This window comes from Hyla sarda, chromosome 3, assembly GCF_029499605.1.
Source record: "Hyla sarda isolate aHylSar1 chromosome 3, aHylSar1.hap1, whole genome shotgun sequence".
Classification (NCBI taxonomy): domain Eukaryota; kingdom Metazoa; phylum Chordata; class Amphibia; order Anura; family Hylidae; genus Hyla; species Hyla sarda.
Window position 1 is genome coordinate 102,317,902 of NC_079191.1, and position 20,946 is coordinate 102,338,847.

At 43.1% G+C, this 20,946-nt stretch overlaps 1 protein-coding gene across 3 annotated transcripts in view; it reads right to left on the bottom strand.

Annotated features, from left to right (window-relative positions):
* ATR (ATR serine/threonine kinase) overlaps positions 1 to 20,946 on the bottom strand; it is a 167,041-nt gene that overhangs the window by 124,728 nt on the left and 21,367 nt on the right. For 2 of the 3 annotated variants that reach the window (XM_056564794.1, XM_056564795.1), the window contains exons 3-6: positions 20,613 to 20,762; positions 13,898 to 14,781; positions 5,989 to 6,182; positions 1,780 to 1,962 (exon numbers count right to left, since the gene is read on the bottom strand). In XM_056564794.1, coding sequence (XP_056420769.1) covers positions 1,780 to 1,962; positions 5,989 to 6,182; positions 13,898 to 14,781; positions 20,613 to 20,762 — 1,411 coding nt within the window. Of the gene's footprint in view, positions 1 to 1,779; positions 1,963 to 5,988; positions 6,183 to 13,897; positions 14,782 to 20,612; positions 20,763 to 20,946 lie in introns of those variants that run through there. The other variant, XM_056564796.1, reaches the window with a different exon arrangement.

Consider the following 20,946-nt stretch of genomic DNA (forward strand, 5'->3'; position numbering starts at 1 on the left):
AAAAGAAGCAGCAGAAAACCTACTTATAGGACATAGCTACATAGTAACACAGTTTGTAAGGTTGAAAAAAGACCAGAGTCCATCAAGTTCAACCGAAAACCTGCTGTGTTGTGATGTCTGACTCCCTAAACACGTTTAAGGGGGGCCTGGATCGCTTTTTTTTTGCCTTCTTCTGGTTCAACACAGTAGGCTTTTAGGTTGAACTTAATGGACTCTTTTTTCCAACCTTACAAACTATGTTACTATGTATGCAATAATATATAATTGGCGCATATGTTTGGTGGGACATTTGAAACGAATGCACAATGAAATTTTAACACAATAATGCAAATAACACTCTTTGATATTAAGGCAGCAATGTGTTTAAAGTGTTAAACTATATTTAGGGCTTAGAATAGCTGAAAATCCTAGGGGTAGGAAGCCAAGGAGTTAATATTAATAGACTACTTAAAAAAAAATAAAAAGTAACAGTCCTGTCTCCTTAAAGGGGTACTCCGGTGAAAACCTTTTTTCTTTTAAATCAACTGGTGCCAGAAAGTTAAACATATTTGTAAATTACTTCTATTAAAAAATCTTAATCCTTCAAGTACTTATTAGCTGCTGAATGCTACAGAGTAAATTCCTTTCTTTTTGGAACACTGATGACATCACGAGCACAGTGCTCTCTGCTGACATCTCTGTCCATTTTAGCAACTGTGCATAGCAGATGTATCCAAAGGGCAGCATGGTGGCTCAGTGGTTAGCACTGCTGCCTTGCAGTTCTGGGGCCTTGGGTTCAAATCCCACTAAGGACAGCAATAAATAAAGAGTTATTATTATTATAATGATGTCAGCAAAGAGCACTGTGCTCGTGATGTCATCAGAGAGCATTCCAAAAAGAAAATAATTTCCTCTGTAGTATTCAGCAGCTAATAAGTACAGGAAGGATTAAGATTTTTTAATAGAAGTAATTTACAAACCTGTTAAACTTTCTGGCACCAGTTGATTTAAAAGAAAAAAGGTTTTCACCGGAGTACCCCTTTAAGTTGTGTAACATCTACAACACTGATTCTCAAATGTATTATTATGGGCAAGACCCTAAATAAATGCAACCACGAACAGGAACCACCTGAATAAATGCTACCATTACCAGGGAACCATCTACTTGTGCCTCAAAAAAACTTGAAGGTGGGGAACTATATATTCTCAGCTGAGATTTGTTGTATCCCCATTCCCATCACAGTGAAGAATTCAAGATGAATTCACAAGGAATAATTTCGGTCAGGAAATTGTTGCCTTCTCCATCAAGAGGAATTCAAGCAGAAATTGAGCGGAATTCAAGCGGAATTTCCATGCGGAAATGAAGAGGAATGAAGGAGGAGGCCATTTTCTCTACTTTGCTGAATTCCGCTCGAATTCCGCTTGAAAACGATGTCGGGCAGAATTTTTTTTTTTTTACCATTGACTTCTATTGGATTCTGCTCGCGGATTCCCCTTGAAGAAAGAACATGTTCTTTCTTCAAGCGGAAAGGAATTCAGCGTCAGAATTCTGCTAGCAGAATTTCCGCAGTGTGAACAGGACAGCAGAAATAACAAGTCAATGGGCAGAGGAGATGTGCATTAATTTGGAGAGGAGAATTCAAGAGGAATTACTCGAGTAAATTCCTCTTGAATTACTAAGTGTGAACGCACCCTTAAGAAGGCTATAATTATTGGGAACACAATGGTCTACAATTTAGTCCCTTTGGAATTACATATTTTTATATATTTATGCCCCAGTAACATTTTCTATCCACTTACATGACAGAAATGTGAGCTGTGCAAACAGCAGATAAGTGCATTGCGACTGTGATTCCTTCTAATGGGCACATGACTCCATCTTCAGTTAGGTCTTCTCCTTCCAATGCGTGTAAGAGACACAAAAATTTTTTGTTTATTTCTCTCCAGATTGTTACCTTAGCCTTCATATCCACTGGAGCAGCCCTGTTAATGGTAAATGAAGAAGATTCTTTGTAAATTATCATCATAAATATCAATCCCAAAAATAAGTGCCGCATGTGATTTCTCACCAGCTGATGCCATAATAGTTGAGAGGGAGTTATTTTTTAGCTCTGTACAGCACCTGTATATTGATGCTGCCAGGGCTTGCTGTGGGTGGGCTTATCATTGTAAAGCACTACAGTTGCCATGATTCCTTACAGACATTACCTCTATTTACAGCAGCATGCATGTCCCCCTGTCACAAGGTGCAAGGGAATTCTGTAATTACTTAGTCGTCACCCACAGCGGAGATCTGCCATGAGACATAGCTTTGCTGCTCCCCTATTCACTGCACATTAAGCTATCTGCTTACCAGCATGTGAAACATGATCCTTAATTAGAAAGGGATGGAGGAAGTAGAGTACGGAGTAGTAGAGACAAGAGGCATGTGATGTGTGAAGTCCCAAACCACAGGGAGAATGGGGGACATTACTACTGCTTAGAGTGATAGATAAGAAGGAAATGAGCACCAGAACCATGGTCATGTCAATGTGTGGTTGTGAACACATGCATTCGCTTAAGTCTGTCTATATATGGAGTTCTTCCATAGAGAATGTTGCTTGAATGTGTGGACTAAACAGCAGTCACCAAAACTCAATCCTTGAACTGTTCCACAAAAGAATGCATGAATGACAGGCCTTGACAAATTTATTTTAAATCTAGGAGCCAGCAAAAAAATTAAAATAAAAGGTCATTATATATATATATATATATATATATATATATATATATATATATACACATACATATACACATACATATACACACACACATATATACATACAGTCATGGCTGTAAATGTTGGCACCCCTGAATTTTTTCTAGAAAATGTAGTATTTCTCACATAAAAGGATTGCAGTAACACATGTTTTGCTATACACATGTTTATTCCCTTTGTGTGTATTGGAACAAAACCAAAAAGGGAGGGAAAAAAGAAAATTGGACATAATGTCACCAAACTCCAAAAATGGGCTGGACAAAATTGTCACCCTTTCAAAATTAGATTGTATCAAGCATGTGATGCTCCTTTAAACTCACCTGGGCCAAGTAACAGGTGTGGGCAATATAAAAATCACACCTGAAAGATAAAAATGAGAGAAGTTCACTTAGGGGGAGATTTATCAAAACCTGCCCAGTGGAAAAGTTGCCCAATTGACTATAGCAACCAATCATTTCACTTCTTTCATTTTTAACAAGGCCTCTGCAAAATGAAAGCAGTGATCTGATTGGTTGCTATGGGCAACTGGGAAACTTTTCCTTTGTACAAGTTTTGATAAATCTCCCCCTTAGTCTTTGCATTGTGTGTCTGTGTGTGCCACACTAAGCATGGAAATCAAAGAGGAGAAGAGAACTGTCTGAGGACTTGAGAATCAAAATTGTGGAAAAATATCAACAATCTCAAGGTTACAAGTCCATCTCCAGACACCTAAATTTTCCTTTGTCCACAGTGCGCAACATTATCAAGAAGTTTGCAACCCATGGCACTGTAGCTAATCTCCCTGGGCGTGGATGGAAGAGAAAAATTGATGAACGGTGTCAACACAGGATAGTCCGGATGGTGGATAAGCAGCCCCAGAAAAGTTCCAAAAGATATTCAAGCTGTCCTGCAGGCTCAGGGAGCATCAGTGTCAGCGCAAACTATACATCCACATTTAAATGAAATGAAAGGAGGACCCCACTGCTGACACAGAGACATTAAAAAGTAAGACTACATTTTGTCAAAATGAACTTGAGTAAGCCAAAATCCTTCTGGGAAAATGTCCTGTGGACAGATGAGACCAAGATAGAGCTTTTTGGTAAAGCACATCATTCTACTGTTTACCGAAAAAGGAATGAGGCCTACAAAGAAAAGAACACAGTACCTACAGTGAAATATGGTGGAGGTTCAATGATGTTTTGGGGTTGTTTTGCTGCCTCTGGCACTGGGTGCCTTGAATGTGTGCAATGCATCATGAAATCTGAGGATTACCAATGGATTTTGTACAGCCCAGTGTCAGAAAGCTGGGTTTGCGTCCGAGATGTTGGGTCTTCCAGCAGGACAATGACCCCAAATATACGTCAAAAAGCCCCCAGAAATGAATGGCAACAAAGCGCTGGAGAGTTCTGAAGTGGCCAGCAATGAGTTCAGATCTAAATCCCATTGAACACCTGTGGAGAGATCTTAAAATTGCTGTTGGGAAAAGGCGCCCTTCCAATAAGAGAGACCTGGAGCAGTTTGCAAAGGAAGAGTGGTGCAACATTCCGGCTGAGAGGTGTAAGAAGCTTATTGATGGTTAAAGGAAGCTAATTTTTTCCAAAAAGGTTGTGCAACCAAATATTAAGTTAAGGGTGCCAATAATTCTGTCCAGCCCATTTTTGGAGTTTGATGTGACATTATGTCCAATTAGCTTTTTTTCCTCCCTTTTTTGGTTTAGTTCCAATACACAGGAAGGGAATAAACATGTGTATAGCAAAACATGTGTTGCTGCAATCCATCCCTTTCTGTGAGAAATACTTCATTATCTATAAAAATTTCAGGGGTGCCAACATTTACAGCCATGAATGTGTGTGTGTGTGTGTGTGTGTGTGTGTGTGTGTGTGTGTGTGTATGTATGTATGTATGTATGTATGTATGTATATTATATATATATATATATATATATATATATATATATATATATATATATATATATATATATTTTTTTTTTATAAACAACCTGCACAATTTCTCAGTTTTACTTTGTTGGCCAAGCAGTATCAGGAATGCAGGGACCCCAAGGGGCCTATTATAAGCAATTCAACTGCTTATAAAGATCAGCATAATGCCTATGCATTACACTGATCTATGAGATTGGTGCTCTACTGCTACAAACTGCCTTGGGGCCGCTGAACCATCAATATGGCATCTAAATGGCATCTGTATAGAAGCTGTGATTGTTAATGATTGCCCCATTAAAAGTTAAATGATGAACTATTGTCTCAGATTTTTCCCAGTTTGCGATGCGGCCGAGACCTGACCTCACTAGTCAGTTGATGACAGGGAGCCTGTCTGCTTCAATGGGTGGAGAGATCGCTTGGTGGGAGAGAGATCAATCTACAACTAATGCAACAGCTATAGGGACCCTGATTGAAAACCACAGGTCTTTTGAATGGATGCAGCTAATTTATGATTCAATGGGTGGGGTCGCTGATGTGTGGGAGGGAGGAAAATGGAATTATGGGATTTGTAGGCAAAAGAAGAAAACTCAAACAGGAAATACCAGTTCACAAAAAGCTAGCCACAGTATTATGGTAATCTCATAACATAGCCATTTAGCCCCAAGACAAGCGCAGATCCTTCCTAAGCATGTCCATTACTGTCTTCCAGGTACGAACTAAAATCCCCTTATGGTGGATAACCTATTTAACACAGAATTACACTTGGCATACATACAGGCATTTTATATTAGCAGTTTGGGGGTTCTGTTTACTACTTCTGTTTTCCCTGTGAAAAAGAAATGACTTCATGGAACTCCTCCAGGCAGCGAAGCACTGCAGACAGGAAGAAAGCTGCTGACAGACAGGGCTCAAAAAGTAACATCCACTTCACAGGGGCTTGTATTACACTGGAAGTCAGTAACACAGAACCAATAGGGCAGTGTTTCACAACCAGGGTGCCTCCAGCTGTTGCAAAACTACAACTCCCAGCATGCCCGGACAGCCTTTGGCATGCTGGGAGTTGTAGTTTTGCAACAGCTGGAGGCACCCTGGCTGGGAAACACTGCAATAGGGTGACAGGAGGAATGGAAAAAGCTGCCTTCATGAATACAGCACACTTAGAAGCATGTGTCCACTATATTTTTTCTGATCAGCAATTATGCAAATGTCGCTGTATTTTTTATGCCACTTGGCATAGTAACTCAGTGGACCTTGAACTTCACATCTGCCATTTAAGGATAATGTTCAAGTTATAAAACACCCCAAAGAAATAATAGATGTGATGATATTTACACTCCAGACGGGCTTTGTTTCTTCTGGGTTCTTGCTGTTAAACTTAAGCGTGGCCGCTTCTCCTGAACCTCATCGCTGCTGCTCCCCCCACCTTCAGACTCTGTACTGGATGGCTCTGTTGGGATCTGCTCCTGCTGATGGATGAACTCCTCGCTTTCCTTCTGAAGTGCTGCATACATTGAGGGCACTAAGTACTGGGACAACAGAAAACAAACAAGTATTAACCAGAGATCCTATATTGCAAAACATACATCAATTACTAAAGCCCTAACCAGCCTCATCCTGTTACTCCTGTCAATTTGTGTACTGTATTGGTACGCCACATTTAAATTTTTTCAATACCAGCAATTAACCCCTTAAAGGCTGAGCCATTTTTCACCTTTGGATTTTTTTTTTCCTCCTTGGCTTCTAAAAACCCTAAAGAGTTTTTATCTATTTTTTTTAAATCAAAGCTTTAATAAGGTTTTTGTTTTGTTTTTAACATACAAAACAGAAAAAAACATACATTAACAAACCAAAACAACCCCCATCCCCAGAAATGACACCTCCTTCCAGGTTCATATGACATATATAAACTTCAGCACTGTGTTTATAACCCATGTAGTAGTTGCAAAAAAAAAAAAAAAAAAAAAAAAAAAAAACATTTAGAAAAAGAAAATAAAAAAAGAAAGAAAAGAAAGAAAAAAAATAAATAAAATGATGAGCCTTGTAAGACACATTAGGAGTAGGAGAATAACAGACCAGGCAAAGGGGGGGGGTGGAGAGGAGGAAAAAAAATAAATAAATAAAACATGAAACAAAAAATCACCACACACATTATGGCTGGCACAGAACATAGACAAATCAATATACATACACCAATAAAGGGGGGACAAAAAGACCACAGACAACATTGACAACCAGATCATCTAGGGACACCCATCCCATGCAAAAAGGCCTCCACTGGAGTACACTGCAAATATGTGGAAGCCAACCCAGGTGCATCAATCCAGGGGCCCCATATGGACCCAATACCCCCCCCCCCCCCATAGCCTTCTGTTTAGTATATACCCACCTCTCCAATCAAATAATATGATTCAATTTAGATATCAATTCAGAGAGAGTGGGAGGAGAGACTCTCAGCCAATGTTGAGCAATTATCTAGCCCTAAAGAGTTTACTTTTCTACCAACAGACCCATATGGGGCTGGTTTTTTGAGGTGCCAATTCCTTTGTATTACCATAAAATGTAATACTGTATATACTAAGGTTTCCCTACATTTTGCATTTATTTATTTTTTTTTTATTTTTTTTTACACATGCTCTGATCTGTCGGGTTTTCCTCAGCTCAAATCCACCACACCAGAATCTGACACACAACCCGTCGGGTTAACAATAGTAAAACAGGGCCAACATGTGTGTGTGTGTGTGTGTGTATGTATGTATGTATGTTCCAGCATCACTTTCAAACCGCTAAAGATATTTCTATATAACTTGGTAAACATGTTACTTATAAGTCATCTATAAATATAGGATAGTTAAATTAACCCTAACCTACCCCCATTTGCAAGGGTCTGAGTTTTCGTTTAACCCTTTCCTGCAGAATGACTTCTATAAACGTCAGGTTATGCTGGTAGTTCGCGCATTCTGACGTTTATATAAGTCATTCAGTTAACCAGGCGATGCGTGGCATGGCGCGGGTTAACAGGCAGAAGTCCCGCTGTTACCAGCGGGAGACAACTTCTGCAAGCCCCCCAAGTACCATCTGTGAATGGTCCTGGTCAGCGATCACTGTGATTGGTCCCTGTGGACCAATCACAGTGTCTCAGCAGATGGGGGGGTTGAAAGTTCAGATCTCCTGCTCTGCCCACCCCTAGAAGTCGGGCAGAGTGGGGGAAGAAGACCCAGAGAGCTGCGGGGGGGACCGCGGCACATACGTGGGACCAACACGGCAGTGGGGACCAGGGACCGGCGGCAGGCACAAGTGGAGGCGGCAGGCAAGTGGAGGACGCAGCGGCATGAGAGGAAGCAGTGAAGAACGCTGTAAAGTGATCTTCACTGCTGCTTCTAGCCTTTGGCTGTCCGGACATGCTGGGAGTTGTAGTTTTGCAACATCTGGAGGGCCACAGTTTGGAGACCCCTGTTCAGAGGTCTTCAATCTGTGCTCTTCCAGATGTTGCAAAACTACAACTCCCAGCATGCCCAGACAGTCCAAGCATGCTGGGAGTTGTACTTCTGTAACATCTGGCCCTTCAGATGTTGCCAAACTACAACTCCCAGCATGCCTGGGCATGCTTGGAGTTGAAGTTTTGCAACATCTGGAGGGCTACAGTTTGGAGACCACTACACAGTGGTCTCCAAACTGTTCTCCTCCAGTTGTTTCAAAACAACGCCCCCTGACAAAGCCAAATTGTGAAAAATCTGATTCAGAGATTGTTTTTTCGTGACATATTCTACTTTAACATAGTGGTAAATTTTCATTGATACTTGCATCCTTTCTTGGTGAAAAATCCCCAAATTTCATGAAAATTTTGCATTTTTCTAACTTTGAAACTTTTTGTCTGTAAGGAAAATAAATATTCCAAATAAATTATATTTTGATTCACAAATACAATAGGTCTACTTTATGTTTGCATCATAAAGTTGACATGTTTTTACTTTAGGAAAACATCAGAGGGCTTCAAAGTTCAGCAGCGATTTTCCAATATTTCACAAAATTTTCAAAATCTGAATTTTTCAGGGACCAGTTCAGGTTTGAAGTGGGTTTGAAGGGTCTTCATATTAGAACTACTACATAAATGACCCCATTATAGAAACTGTACCCCCCAAAGTATTCAAAATGACATTCAGTAAGTGTGTTAACCCTTTATGTGTTTCACAGGAATAGCAGCAAAGTGAAGGAGAAAATTCAAAATCTTCATATTTTTTACACTCGCATGTTCTTGTAGACCCAGTTTTTGAAATTTTACAAGGGGTAAAAAGGAGAAAAAGCACCCCAAAATGTTTAACCCAATTTTTCTCGAGTAAGGAAATACCTTTTATGTGGATGTCAAGTGCTCTGTGGGTGCACTACAAGGCTCAGAAGGGAAAGAGCGACAATGGGATTTTGGAGAATAAGTTTTTCTGAAATGGCTTTTGGGGGGCATGTAACATTTAGGAAGCCCCAATGCTGCCAGAAAACAAACAAAAAAAAACAACAACATAGCATAACAAGGGGTCCGCTGAGCCTTAACACCCCACAGGTGTTTGACGATTTTTTGTTAAAGTCGGATGTGTAAATGAATTTATTTTTTCCACTAAAATGCTGGTTTTCCCCCAAATTTGGAATTTTTACAAGGGGGTATAGGAGAAAATGCCCCCCAAAATGTGTAACCCCATCTCTTCTGAGTATGGAAATACCCCATGTGTGGAAGTCAAGTGCACTGCGGGCGCACTACAATGCTCAGAAGAGGAGGAGTCACATTTGGCTTTTGGAAAGCAAATTATGTTGAAATGGTTTTTGGGGGGCATGTCACATTTAGGAAGCCCCTATGGTGCCGGAACAGCAAAAAAAAAAAAAAAACACAAGGCATACTATTGTGGAAACTACACCCCTCAAGGAATGTAACAAGGGGTATAGTGAGCCTTAACACCCCACAGGTGCTTGACAAATTTCCGCTCAAGTTGGATGTGAAAATGAAAAATTAGATTTTTTTCATTTACACAAGGGGTAATTGGAGAAAAAGCCTACCAAGATTTGTAACCCCATTTCTTCTGAATATGGAAATACCCCATATGTGGATGTAAAGTGCTCTGCGGGCGAACTACAATGCTCAGAAGAGAAGGAGCGCCATTGAGATTTTGGTGAGAGAATTTGGTTGGAATAGAAGTGGGAGGACCCCCCCAGGGGTTTGCACGGGGTGCCTGTTGATAGATATCAGTGGTCACCCTGGTCTGGGCCCCGCCCAGCGAGCGGCGGGGACCGATATTCCCACGGGCGTATGGATACGCCCTGCATCCTTAAGGACTCAGGATGCAGGGCATATGCATACGCCTTGTGTCCTAAAAAAGGTTAATATGGTCTAATGGTTGCCTGGGCATGTTTGGAGTTGAAGTTTTGCAACATCTGGAGGGCTACAGTTTGGACACCACTACACAGTGGTCTCCAAACTGTTCTCCTCCAGTTGTTGCAAAACTACAACTCCCAGCATGCTTTTCGGCTGTCTGTGCATGCTGGGAGTTGTAGTTTTGCAAAAACTGGAGGCACACTGGTTGGGAAACATTGTCTGTTTCCTAACTCAGTGTTTCCCAATCTGTGTGCCTCCAGCTGTTGCAAAACTATAACTCACAGCATGCACTGACAGACCATACATGCTGGGAGTTGTAGTTTTGCAACAGGTGGAGGCACACGGGTTGGGAATCACTGGCGTAAAATATGCCTATGTCCACCCCTATGCAAATCCCCAATTTAGGCCTCAAATGCGCATGGTGCTCTCTCACTTCGGAGTCCTGTTGTATTTCAAGGCAACAGTTTAGGGCCACATATGGGAAATTTCCATACTCTGGAGAAATTGCGAATGTGAAGGAACTGGATGTTTATTCCAATAGCCAGAAAGACACGTAGAACATGACAAGGTGACGCGTTTCGGTCCTAAGGTTGGACCTTAGTCATAACTAAGGTCCAACCTTAGGACCGAAACGCGTCACCTTGTCATGTTCTACGTGTCTTTCTGGCTATTGGAATAAACATCCAGTTCCTTCACATTCGCGCTGGACATTCTGCTTTTACTTGTCAGTTTCAGTCGGTGTTGCCCACGCCGGTCCTGGCGCGACGGGCTGAGGGAGTGAGCTGGACTATACACTTCTTTGTCTGCAGTCTGGAGAAATTGCGTAACAAATTTTGGGGGCTTTTTCTCCTTATATCCCATATGAAAAGGTAAAGTAGGGCCACTGTCCTGGCACCATGGGGGCTTTGTAAACGCACATGGCCCCCGACTTCCATTCCAAACAAATTCTCTCTCCAAAAGCTCAAAAGCTCCTTCTCTTCTGAGCATTGTAGTACACCCGCAGAGCACTTTACATCTACATATGGGGTATTTCCAAATGGGGTTACAAATTTAGGGGGGCATTTTCTCCTATAACCTCTTTTGAAGTAGTAAATTTGGGGGGGGGGAAATGCATTTTAGTGAAACTTTCATTTTTAGTTTACACATCTGACTTTAAGGAAGAGTCTTCAAAACACCTGTGGGGTGTTAAGGCTCACTGTACACCCTTGTTACGTGCCTTGAGGGGTGTAGTTTCCAAAATAGTATGCCATGTGTTTTTTTTTTTTTTTTTTTTTGCTGTTAAGGAACCATAGGAGCTTCCTAAATGCAACATGCACCCTAAAAACCATTTCAGCAAAATTCACTCTCCAAAATCCCATTGTCGGCTCCTTCCCACAGAGCACTTTACGTTCACATATGAGGTATTTCCTTACTCGAGAGGAATTCGTTTACACATTTTGGGGGGCATTTTTTCCTTTTACCCCTTGTAAAAATTCAAAAACAGTCTACAAGAACATGTTAGTGTAAAAAATTGAGATTTTGAATTTTCTCCTTCACTTTGCGGCTATTCCTGTGAAACACATAAAGGGTTAACAAACATTCTGAATGTCATCTTGTATACTTTGAGGGGTGCAGTTTTTATAAGGGGGTCATTTATGGGGTATTTCTAATATGAAGACCACTCAAATCCACTTTAAACTGAACTGGTCCCTGAAAAATTCAGATTTTGAAAATGTTTTGAAAAATTGGAAAATTTCTGCTGAACTTTAAAGCCCTCTGATGTCTTCCAAAAGTAAAAACATGTCAACTTTATGATGCAAACATAAAAGTAGACATATTTTATATGTGAATCAATATATAAATTTATTTGGTATGTCTATATACCTCCCTTGATACAATACCCATCCTAGAACCATCTACCTACCCATGCAGGACCATCCATCACCATATGTACCATGCCCCAAACCCCCCCCCCCAACATACAACTGTGCAACACCGCGGGTCACCCCTGTAACCACCCGATGGTGCCATATGCACCACACCCATCATTCCTATCCCATCCATCATCATGCACTTTCCCACTTATCCATCCCTACTTATTGGGCAGCTTTCCACCCATTTTCCACATACAGATTTGCACTACAGCGCAAGCTATGGCTTCTCCAAAGGCTCGCACCATCCCTACAACATATAAACTGTCATCACTAGTATCTTGCGCAGCTGTCTTCAGTTCCAGCTCCGATCGCCGCAACACAAGAATCATCATCATTAGTATTTCTCCCAGTTGGCGCATACGCAGGAGTACCAGCTAGTGCTTCTAATGCCGGAACCTAGCAAACCGATGGACCTGGCTCCTCAATATAGGAGCGCATTACAAGGAAAAAAAACAAAAAAACAACGTGTTTTGTCACTAAGAAAACCTGTTTTTATACAGTTTTATACTGTTATATCTGTATGCCAAAACCACTGGACTTCATTATGCTATTTTAAGTTTATTTTATATGCATGTTTAGTCATCTAACATTAAACTGATGTCAGGTCCGTACTCCCGCCCCCAGGGGGCGTGACCTCACAATTTTTGGCGCCAAGAGAATCCTTTTAAACAGACACTTTTACTCTGCATGTATGTAAGCCTGTTTTTACCTGAGGAAGAGGCATGTGTAAGCCTCGAAACGCATTGTGATTTGGCTTTAATAAAGATGATTATTCAAACCAACATCTGAGTGGATTGCGTTATCATTCCGTTTTTTTTTCCTGTATCTCTTTCCATTATTTTCCTCACAAGCAGAGAGTTTCAAAGTTAAAAAAAATCATACATTTTCAAATTGTTCATGAAATTTTGGAATTTTTCACCAAGAAATGATGCAAGTATCGACAAAAATTTACCACTATGAAAAAGTAGAATATGTCACGAAAAAACAATCTCGGAATCAAATTCATGAGTAAAACCATCCCAGGGTTATTAATGCTTAAAGTGACAGTGGTCAAATGTGCAAAAAATGCTCTGGTCCTTAGTCCTTAAGGTAAAAATGGTCTTGGTCCTTAAGGGGTTAAAGTGCCATGCAAGTCTATGCAAATGTATGTTTCAGCATATCTTCCAAATGGCTGGAGATATTTCGGTAATACTTGGCACACATGCAACTTATATGCCAAATAAAAAAAATAGTACAATTAACCCTAACCTTCCCCCTTACGTGAAAGATGGGGTTTTGTCTAAAATCCCATGCAAGTCTATGGGACTTCCAATACCTTACTCCACAAGCTCCACTCTGCATCTCCTGGTGAGTAAGTCAGTCCGAATTGCAAGCTACACCCTTCCTGCGCACCACGCCCTATCTTGCAAAGCCACATCCTCCTAAGCCACACCCCCTTTTATTTTCGACCATTTTTTGTGCATCGCACCCCACTTCCACAAAGCCACGTCCCCTTACATGTTCAGACTACAATCTCTTCTTCACAACTCAGCCCCACTTGCGGACGGGATATGAGGTTAGGATATAAGTTTGGGATATAAGGACGAGATATGAGTACAAAATATGAAAACAGGATATGAGGATGGTAAAGGAGGGGAAATGTTGGTCAGGATATGAGGACAGAATATCAAGTGGGGATAATGGGTCAACAGCTTTCTCCTATGTTGCTTTACCTCCTCCACAAGGATTAGATAGGAAAAAACGGGCAACACCGGGTACTCTGATATATATAGATAAGTGATATATATCATATGTGATAGATGCATAAAAATAAGATGTACATTGTAAGGATTAGGTACTGAGTAACACATTTTTTTTTCTTTTTGTGTTGGATCTGACAGGTACGTTTTAAGGGTGGGAGAATGCCTTTAATCCCTGTGCCCGAATATCTCTTTTACACAATATATTAACTTACATTAATAACATTTCTTACCATTTGCTGACTCTGATTTCCTAAGACATCGACAAAGGCTTTACAAATACAACGGACATGATCATTGCGAACTTCTTTAGCAGATTCATATCCTGGAGGTACAACAGTGAGAAAATATTGTACTATATGACAAAGTGCTTCTCTCAATGTACCAGACTGGACAACCTTTAATACACCTCCTTCAAACATAAGTGCAAGTTTCTTCAGTAAAATGTTAAGGTAGATAGGTTCTATGTTCAAGTGAGTCTCTAACTCAAGTGGAAACAAAATTTTCACAAAATCTAATAGTGGGACTTCAAAGAGCAATTGTTGTTCTAAATCCATATCATTAATATAAGCCAACATCCCAAAAAATAGAGTGAAAAAAAAATGTGCAGGCTGCTCTGGTGGTCCTCCCAAAGTGATCAGCTCCTTTAAGAAATGTAAAGCCAGTACTTTGAGCTTTGAGTCCCCAAAATCTAGCAAAGAACAGCCAATTCCCCAAAGGACCAGGTTCTGTCTTTGGAAATAAAAAGCAGCGATATCGGCATCATTGTCAGTCAAGATCATTAACATGGTGGTTTCTAGTGACTCCACCTGTGACACATTCATCAGCTGAAACGGAGCGGGCCTCAGATTTGCCTGGCATTCCATTCCATTGCACAAAAAACGGCTTACAGGTGAAGGCCATTCTGCAGACCCATTTAAGTTTTCTTTATGCAAAAAGATAAGATCTTCAAAGAGGTGGAGAAAATCATTTGTAAGTTTGCCAAAAAGTGAGGGACTTTTATTCTTAAAAAGGAAAAGCAAGGAATGTATGACGCCAGCAATTTTCTTGTGTAAAGGTTTGCAGCTTGGTGCGGCAGCAATCCGGAGAAGCCTGGTGATGATCCAATTGCTGAACTCTGATAGATAGAAAGAAAGCATATTGGTGACTTATTTCTCATTGTAACACTTTCCTAAGTCATCCCCACGTTGCTACATAGCATACAAGAGAACATTTCCAAAGTAGTCTCTGAATATCTCAGCACAGGAGCAATATACTGTAAAGACTTAGCTGAGGATACGTGTAGGACTGTAGTTTTTTTTTTTCTCTTATTGTCAGTAATAATACATGTACTACACATTAACAAAATAATTTCCATAATATAAAAGAACATTCAGAAAAAGTAGATTTTTTATGCTTACCGTAAAATCTCTTTCTCGGAGGATTCATTGGGGGACACGGAGACCGTGGGTATTTGTTGCTGATACTAGGCATACAAAAAGAAGTCGACCTCTTTTGGCAGTATATACGCCGCCTGCTAATCAGTTTAGTCCCAAAGCAGTAGGAGAGGAACGACAGAAAAAGAAACCAGCAGGTGTCCAAGGGAACCAGACAAAAAGAACCGAACACAACCCCTCAGACAGAAAACCAAACCTTAGCCACAACAAATGGGTGGGTGCTGTGTCACCCAAAGGATCCTCCGAGAAAGAGATTTTACGGTAAGCATAAAAAATTTACTTTTCTCGGTCAGCTCCATTGAGACCGTGGGACATACCAAAGCAGTCCCCGGGGTGGGAAAAAATACCCAACACAGAATCAAGCAGAAGACTGAGCCACTGCCACCTGCAAAACCTTGTGACCCAAACCGGCATCCGCGGATGCCAAAATGTGCACTTGGTAGAATTTGGTGAAAGTACGGAAGGACGACCAGGTGGCCGCCTTGCAGACTTGTAATGCCGAAGCCCTATTGCGTAGTGCCCAAGAAGCTCCAACGGAACACGTGGAATGTGCAGTGACCAAAAAAGGTGGGACCTTCCATTTACGCCGGTACGATTCCGAGATGGCGGAACAGATCCACCGCGAAATGGTGGCCTTGGAAGCCGGAAGACCCTTGAGACGACCCTCCGGAATCACAAAGAAGATGTCACCCTGTTGGAAAGAGGAGGTGACGGAAAGATAGATCTGGACAGCTCAAACCACATCCAGACAATGGAGGAAACGCTCAGAGTTGGATGGAGCCGGACAAAACGAAAGCATGATCTCCTCGTTCATGTGACAGGAAGAAACCGCCTTGGGCAAGAAGGAGGCAGGTGGCCGAAATACAACCTTGTCCTGATGAAGGACCAAGAAGGGAGAGCGACAAGAGAGAGCAGCCAGCTCGGAGACCCTCCTGATGGAGGTAATGGCAATGAGAAAGACAACCTTCCAAGAACGAACGCAGAGAGAAACCCAAAGAGGTTCGAACGGAGCCTTCCTCAAGGCGCCAAGCACCAGGTTGAGATCCCAAGGAGGGATAGGAGACTGGTATGGCCGAGCCGCATGGACCACGCCCTGTAAGAAGGTGCGGAGAGAATAGAAAGAGCAGACACTTGACCCTTAACCCCTTAAGGACTGAGCGTTTTTCCGTTTTTGCATTTTCATTTTTTCCTCATCACCTTCTAAAAATCATAACGCTTTAAATTTTGCACCTAAAAATCCATATGATGGCTTCTTTTTTGCGCCACCAATTCTACTTTGCAGTGACATTAGTAATTTTACCAAAATATCCACAGTGAAACGGAAAAAAAAAATCATTGTGCGACAAAATTGAAGAAAAAATTTCATTTTGTTAGTTTTGGGGGCTTCCGCTTCTATGCAGCGCATTTTTCGGTAAAAATAACACCTTATCTTTATTTTGTAGGTCCATACGGTTAAAATGATACCCTACTTATATAGGTTGGATATTGTCGTACTTCGGAAAAAAATCATAACTACATGCAGGAAAATTTATACGTTTAAAATTGTCATCTTCTGACCCCTATAACCTTTTTATTTTTCCGCGTACGGGCCAGTATGACGACTCATTTTTTGCGCCGTGTTCTGAAGTTTTTATCGGTACCATTTTTGTATTGATCGGACTTTTTGATCGCTTTTTATTCATTTTGGAATTTTTTTGTGCGCACGCCATTGACCGTGCAATTTAATTAACAATATATTTTTATAGTTCGGACATTTTCGCACGCAGCGATACCACATATGTTTATTTACACAGTTTTTTTTTGTTTTTTTTTATGGGAAAAGGGGGGTGATTCAAACTTTTAATAGGAAAGGGGTTAAATGATCTTTGTTAACTTATTATTTTTTTTGCAGTGTTATAGCTCCCATAGGGACCTATAACACTGCACACACTGATCTCCTATGCTGATCCCTGCAAAGCCATAGCTTTGCAGGGATCAGTCAGATAGGGGCTTGATTGCTCAAGCCTGTAGCTCAGACTTGGAGCAATCAATCCCCGATCGGACGCCGCGGAGAGAGGAAAGGAGACCTCCGCCTGCGTCCCAGCTGATCGGAACATCGCGATTTTATTGCGATGTCCCGATCAGACACGATCGCCGCGTCTGAAGGATTAACAGCGCGCGGCACAACGATCGATGCCGCACGCTGTAAGCCCAGGGTCCCGGCTATCGTTAGCAGCCGGGACTGACCCGGTGTGATGCGGGGTTTTTCACACCGGGACCGGGCTTAGGGCGTACAGGTACGCCCTAAGTCCTTAAGAGGTTAAAGGAAGCTGAGCACCAAGCACTGATCCAGACCGGATTGCAAAAAAGCAAGAAGGAGCGGAAAGGAAAAGATGACCAGGGAGACGGACTGAGCCTCAAACCACCGGAAATAAGCCCACCAAGTGCGGTGGTAAATCCTAGCGGAGGAAGGCTTCCGAGCCGGAAGCATGGTGAAAATCACCCCGGAAAAAAAAAATGAGCTCTCAATACCACGGTTTCGACCGCCACGCTGTCAAATGCAGGGGTGGCAGAAAGGACCCTGGGAAAGCAGATTGGGGCGAACTGGAAGACACTGGGGTACAACCTCCACCTTGAGTTTTCTCAAAACCCTGGGCTGGAGAGGCGGAAAAGGTTATGGAAGACTGAAAGACGACCACGGGATGACAAGTGCGTCCACCGCTAGAGCCAGAGGGTCTCGCAACTTCGCGACAAAGCAAGCAACCTGTCTGCCGTGGCGAGACGTGAAGATTTCCACGTCCGGGGTGCCCCAAAGATCGCAGATCTGCACAAATGCCTCCTGGATCCGCGAAGGTGCGGTTGAGAAAATCCGCTTCCCAATTTCTCCACACCCGGAATGTGGATCGCGGAAAGGGCGGGAACTTGAGTCTCGGCCCGGAGCAGAATCTTGGAGACCGCCTCCATCTCCGGGCGACTGAACTTGTCCCCCTGGCGATTGATATATGCCACAGCTGTGGTGTTGTCCAATTGGACTCGAACCAGTCGATTTTGTAGGAGAATCTCCCAGTGGAGGAGGCAAATAAAGATGGCATGGAGCTCCAGAAGATTGATGGGAAGGAGAGGCTCCTGAGTGGACCAGTGACCCTTGACCGTCAGGTCCTGAAACACACCTCCCCACCCAGGAGACTTGCATCGGTTGTAATGACCTGCCAGTGGAGGGGAAGAAACGACCGCCCCTGGAGAAGGAGGGGAGAGTGGAGCCACCACAGAAGAGACCGACGAACGGAGGGGGGGGGGGGGGGGGGGGGGGGGGAGAAGAATCCGGCGATCCAGGGTGGACGGCAACTTGTCCCACCGGGCCAAGATGGCCAGCTGGAGAGGGCAATAGGGGAACTTGGCGAAAGGGACCGCCTCCATGGTCGCCACCATCCGGCCCAGAACCTCCATGCAGAAGCGAATCAGAACAAAAGAGGGGCGTCGTAGATGACGGACACCCTCCTGCAGGGAGCGCCGCTTGTCAAACGGGAGACGAACACGGGCAGCTGCCGTGTCGAAAAGGAGACCCAGAAAGACAAGAGACTGGGAGGGAGAAAGGTTGGACTTTTCCTGGTTGATCACCCAACCGAAGGTGGACAGAGTCTGTACCGTGAGATGAAGGCTCTACAAGTTTTGGGACCGGGACGGGGCTTTGATCAAAAGATCTTCCAGGTAAGAGAGGACTGAGATTCCCCGGGCCCGGGGGAATCCTTGGGTGCCGTATCTAGGCCAAAAGGAAGAGCCTTGAACTGGAAGTGACCCGCAGGAACAGCGAAACGGAGGAAACGCTGATGGGCGGAGAAAATGGGGATGTGCAGATAGGCATCAAGGATATCCACTAAGGAAAGAAACTCCCCCTGATCCATGGACGCCACCACGGAGCGAAGGGACTCCATGCAAAAATGACATAGGCGCAAGTGGCGTTTCAGTAACTTGAGGTCCCGAATGGGGTGGGCAAAGCCCCATTTCTTGGAGAAGACAAAGATTCAAGTAGAACCCCCAAAAACATTCCCCTGGTGGAACTGGCACAATCACTCCCTGAGCGAGGAGGGTACTTAAAGCAACCTGAAAGGCAGCCGCCAAAGAGGAGAGAGGAGGGCGGGCACCCCGCCAGCGCTCCCGCAGTACGGGAAGTGGGCAGAGCCAAGTTTCGGCGCAGGCCGCAGCGTCAATTAACATGCCCCCCCCGCAGCGCAATCTGCCCGAGAAGCAGGCGAAAATGAAAGCACACCAGCCGCGTGCCGCAGTGGAGCTGACAGAGGTTGCGGACAGGCGTCGAAGCGCTGAAAAGACCAGTAAGCAGTGTCGACGGTGGGGGAGGAGGAAGGGTTGCCCCGCTATCCCCATGACATGTGCATAGAGTGAAACGACCTGGAAAACCCTAAACTCCTGAGAATAATAAAAAAAATAGCCATCACCCCCAGTAAAAGCCCCCTGGGGCCCTAAGTAACAGGGGCCCCAAGGAGCAGATGAAGAGGTGCTTGGAGGGTACGAGGGGGGGGGGGGTAGGGCTGAAGAAAGGAGAGGGACATACTCTGCCATACTCACCTAAGATGTCTTCAGCCAGCTATGGTCACCTGCATCATGTCAGGCTGAGGCAGCAAGACAAGAAGGGAAGTTAGGGGGACCCAGAACAAAGGTACAACCCCAGGCGCTGGCCGTTGGTGGGAAGGGGTTAACGGTGCATACTCTATGCCCCGTGCCCCTTAGCCGCATATGGGGGGGGGGGGAACAGGAAGCGCCATGCTCCTAAAACCCCACCTAAAAGAGAGAAAATAAAAAAGGAGAAAAGAACCTCAAACAAGCACTAGCTATAAAATAAAAAAGAAGACCAGGTCTGGAGAACTCCAGACCTATGTTTGCCTCCTACTACCACTAAGTTAAAACTAATTAGCTTAGAGTCAGTAAGCAGGGTATATCCTGCCAGGAGGGGCTGACTTCTTTTTGTATGCCTAGTGCCAACCTCCTAGTGGCAGCAAGATATACCCGCGGTCTCTGTGTCCCCCAATGGAGCCGACCGAGAAATAGAAGTTTAATGATGGGTTTACAAGACTGGAGCAGAGAATTAAGTTTTTACACGCATGTGGGAAAACCTTGAGAATTTGATTTCCCCATCACAGTGCCCCTTATGATAATACAGTCCCACTGTAGTACCTAATGATATAAATTAAAAGTTAACGTCTGTCCCTTACTTAGAATCCTGCAGCATTCAATCAGGGGAAAACTGGTCTCTGTTCTTTCTGTTCTTGTGAATGGTGAGGATGTCAGTGAACCCCCCCCCCCCCCATATCAATCAGCTGCTTCTCTTTTGGGTTTGATTACCCTAGTCATATTAAACGGAAAGGCTCAATAAATATTTTAGATTTTTCAGCAAATCTGCCACAATTCCACAGACAAAAATCCTTGATTTAACACTGACATTTTTTTTATTTTGCTTACTGTAAAAAGTCATAGACCAGTAAACATGGTTAAGTCTATAAAGAAGTATGTAACCTACCGATACAGCTCTGATCCGCCTGAGTGGTTTGACATCTATTAATGGAATTGACAAACATACGTGGTGATGACTTCATGATCTGCTGAATGAAGTCCAACAACATTACTGAACTTGGTTGAGATTCAGTATTTTTTGACAGCTCCACAGCAACTAGAGAGAAAAAGACACACCAAGCAATCAATAAATGATCAGTTAAAGGTGATTTCCAGGCAGCATTAAATGATGACCTATCCTATCCTTGGTTCTGTACACTGTGTAGCGGCTGTGCCGTGTTACTGAAGCTTAGCTCCAAATGAAGTGAACGGGTACTGCACGGCCTACTCACAGTTAGGAG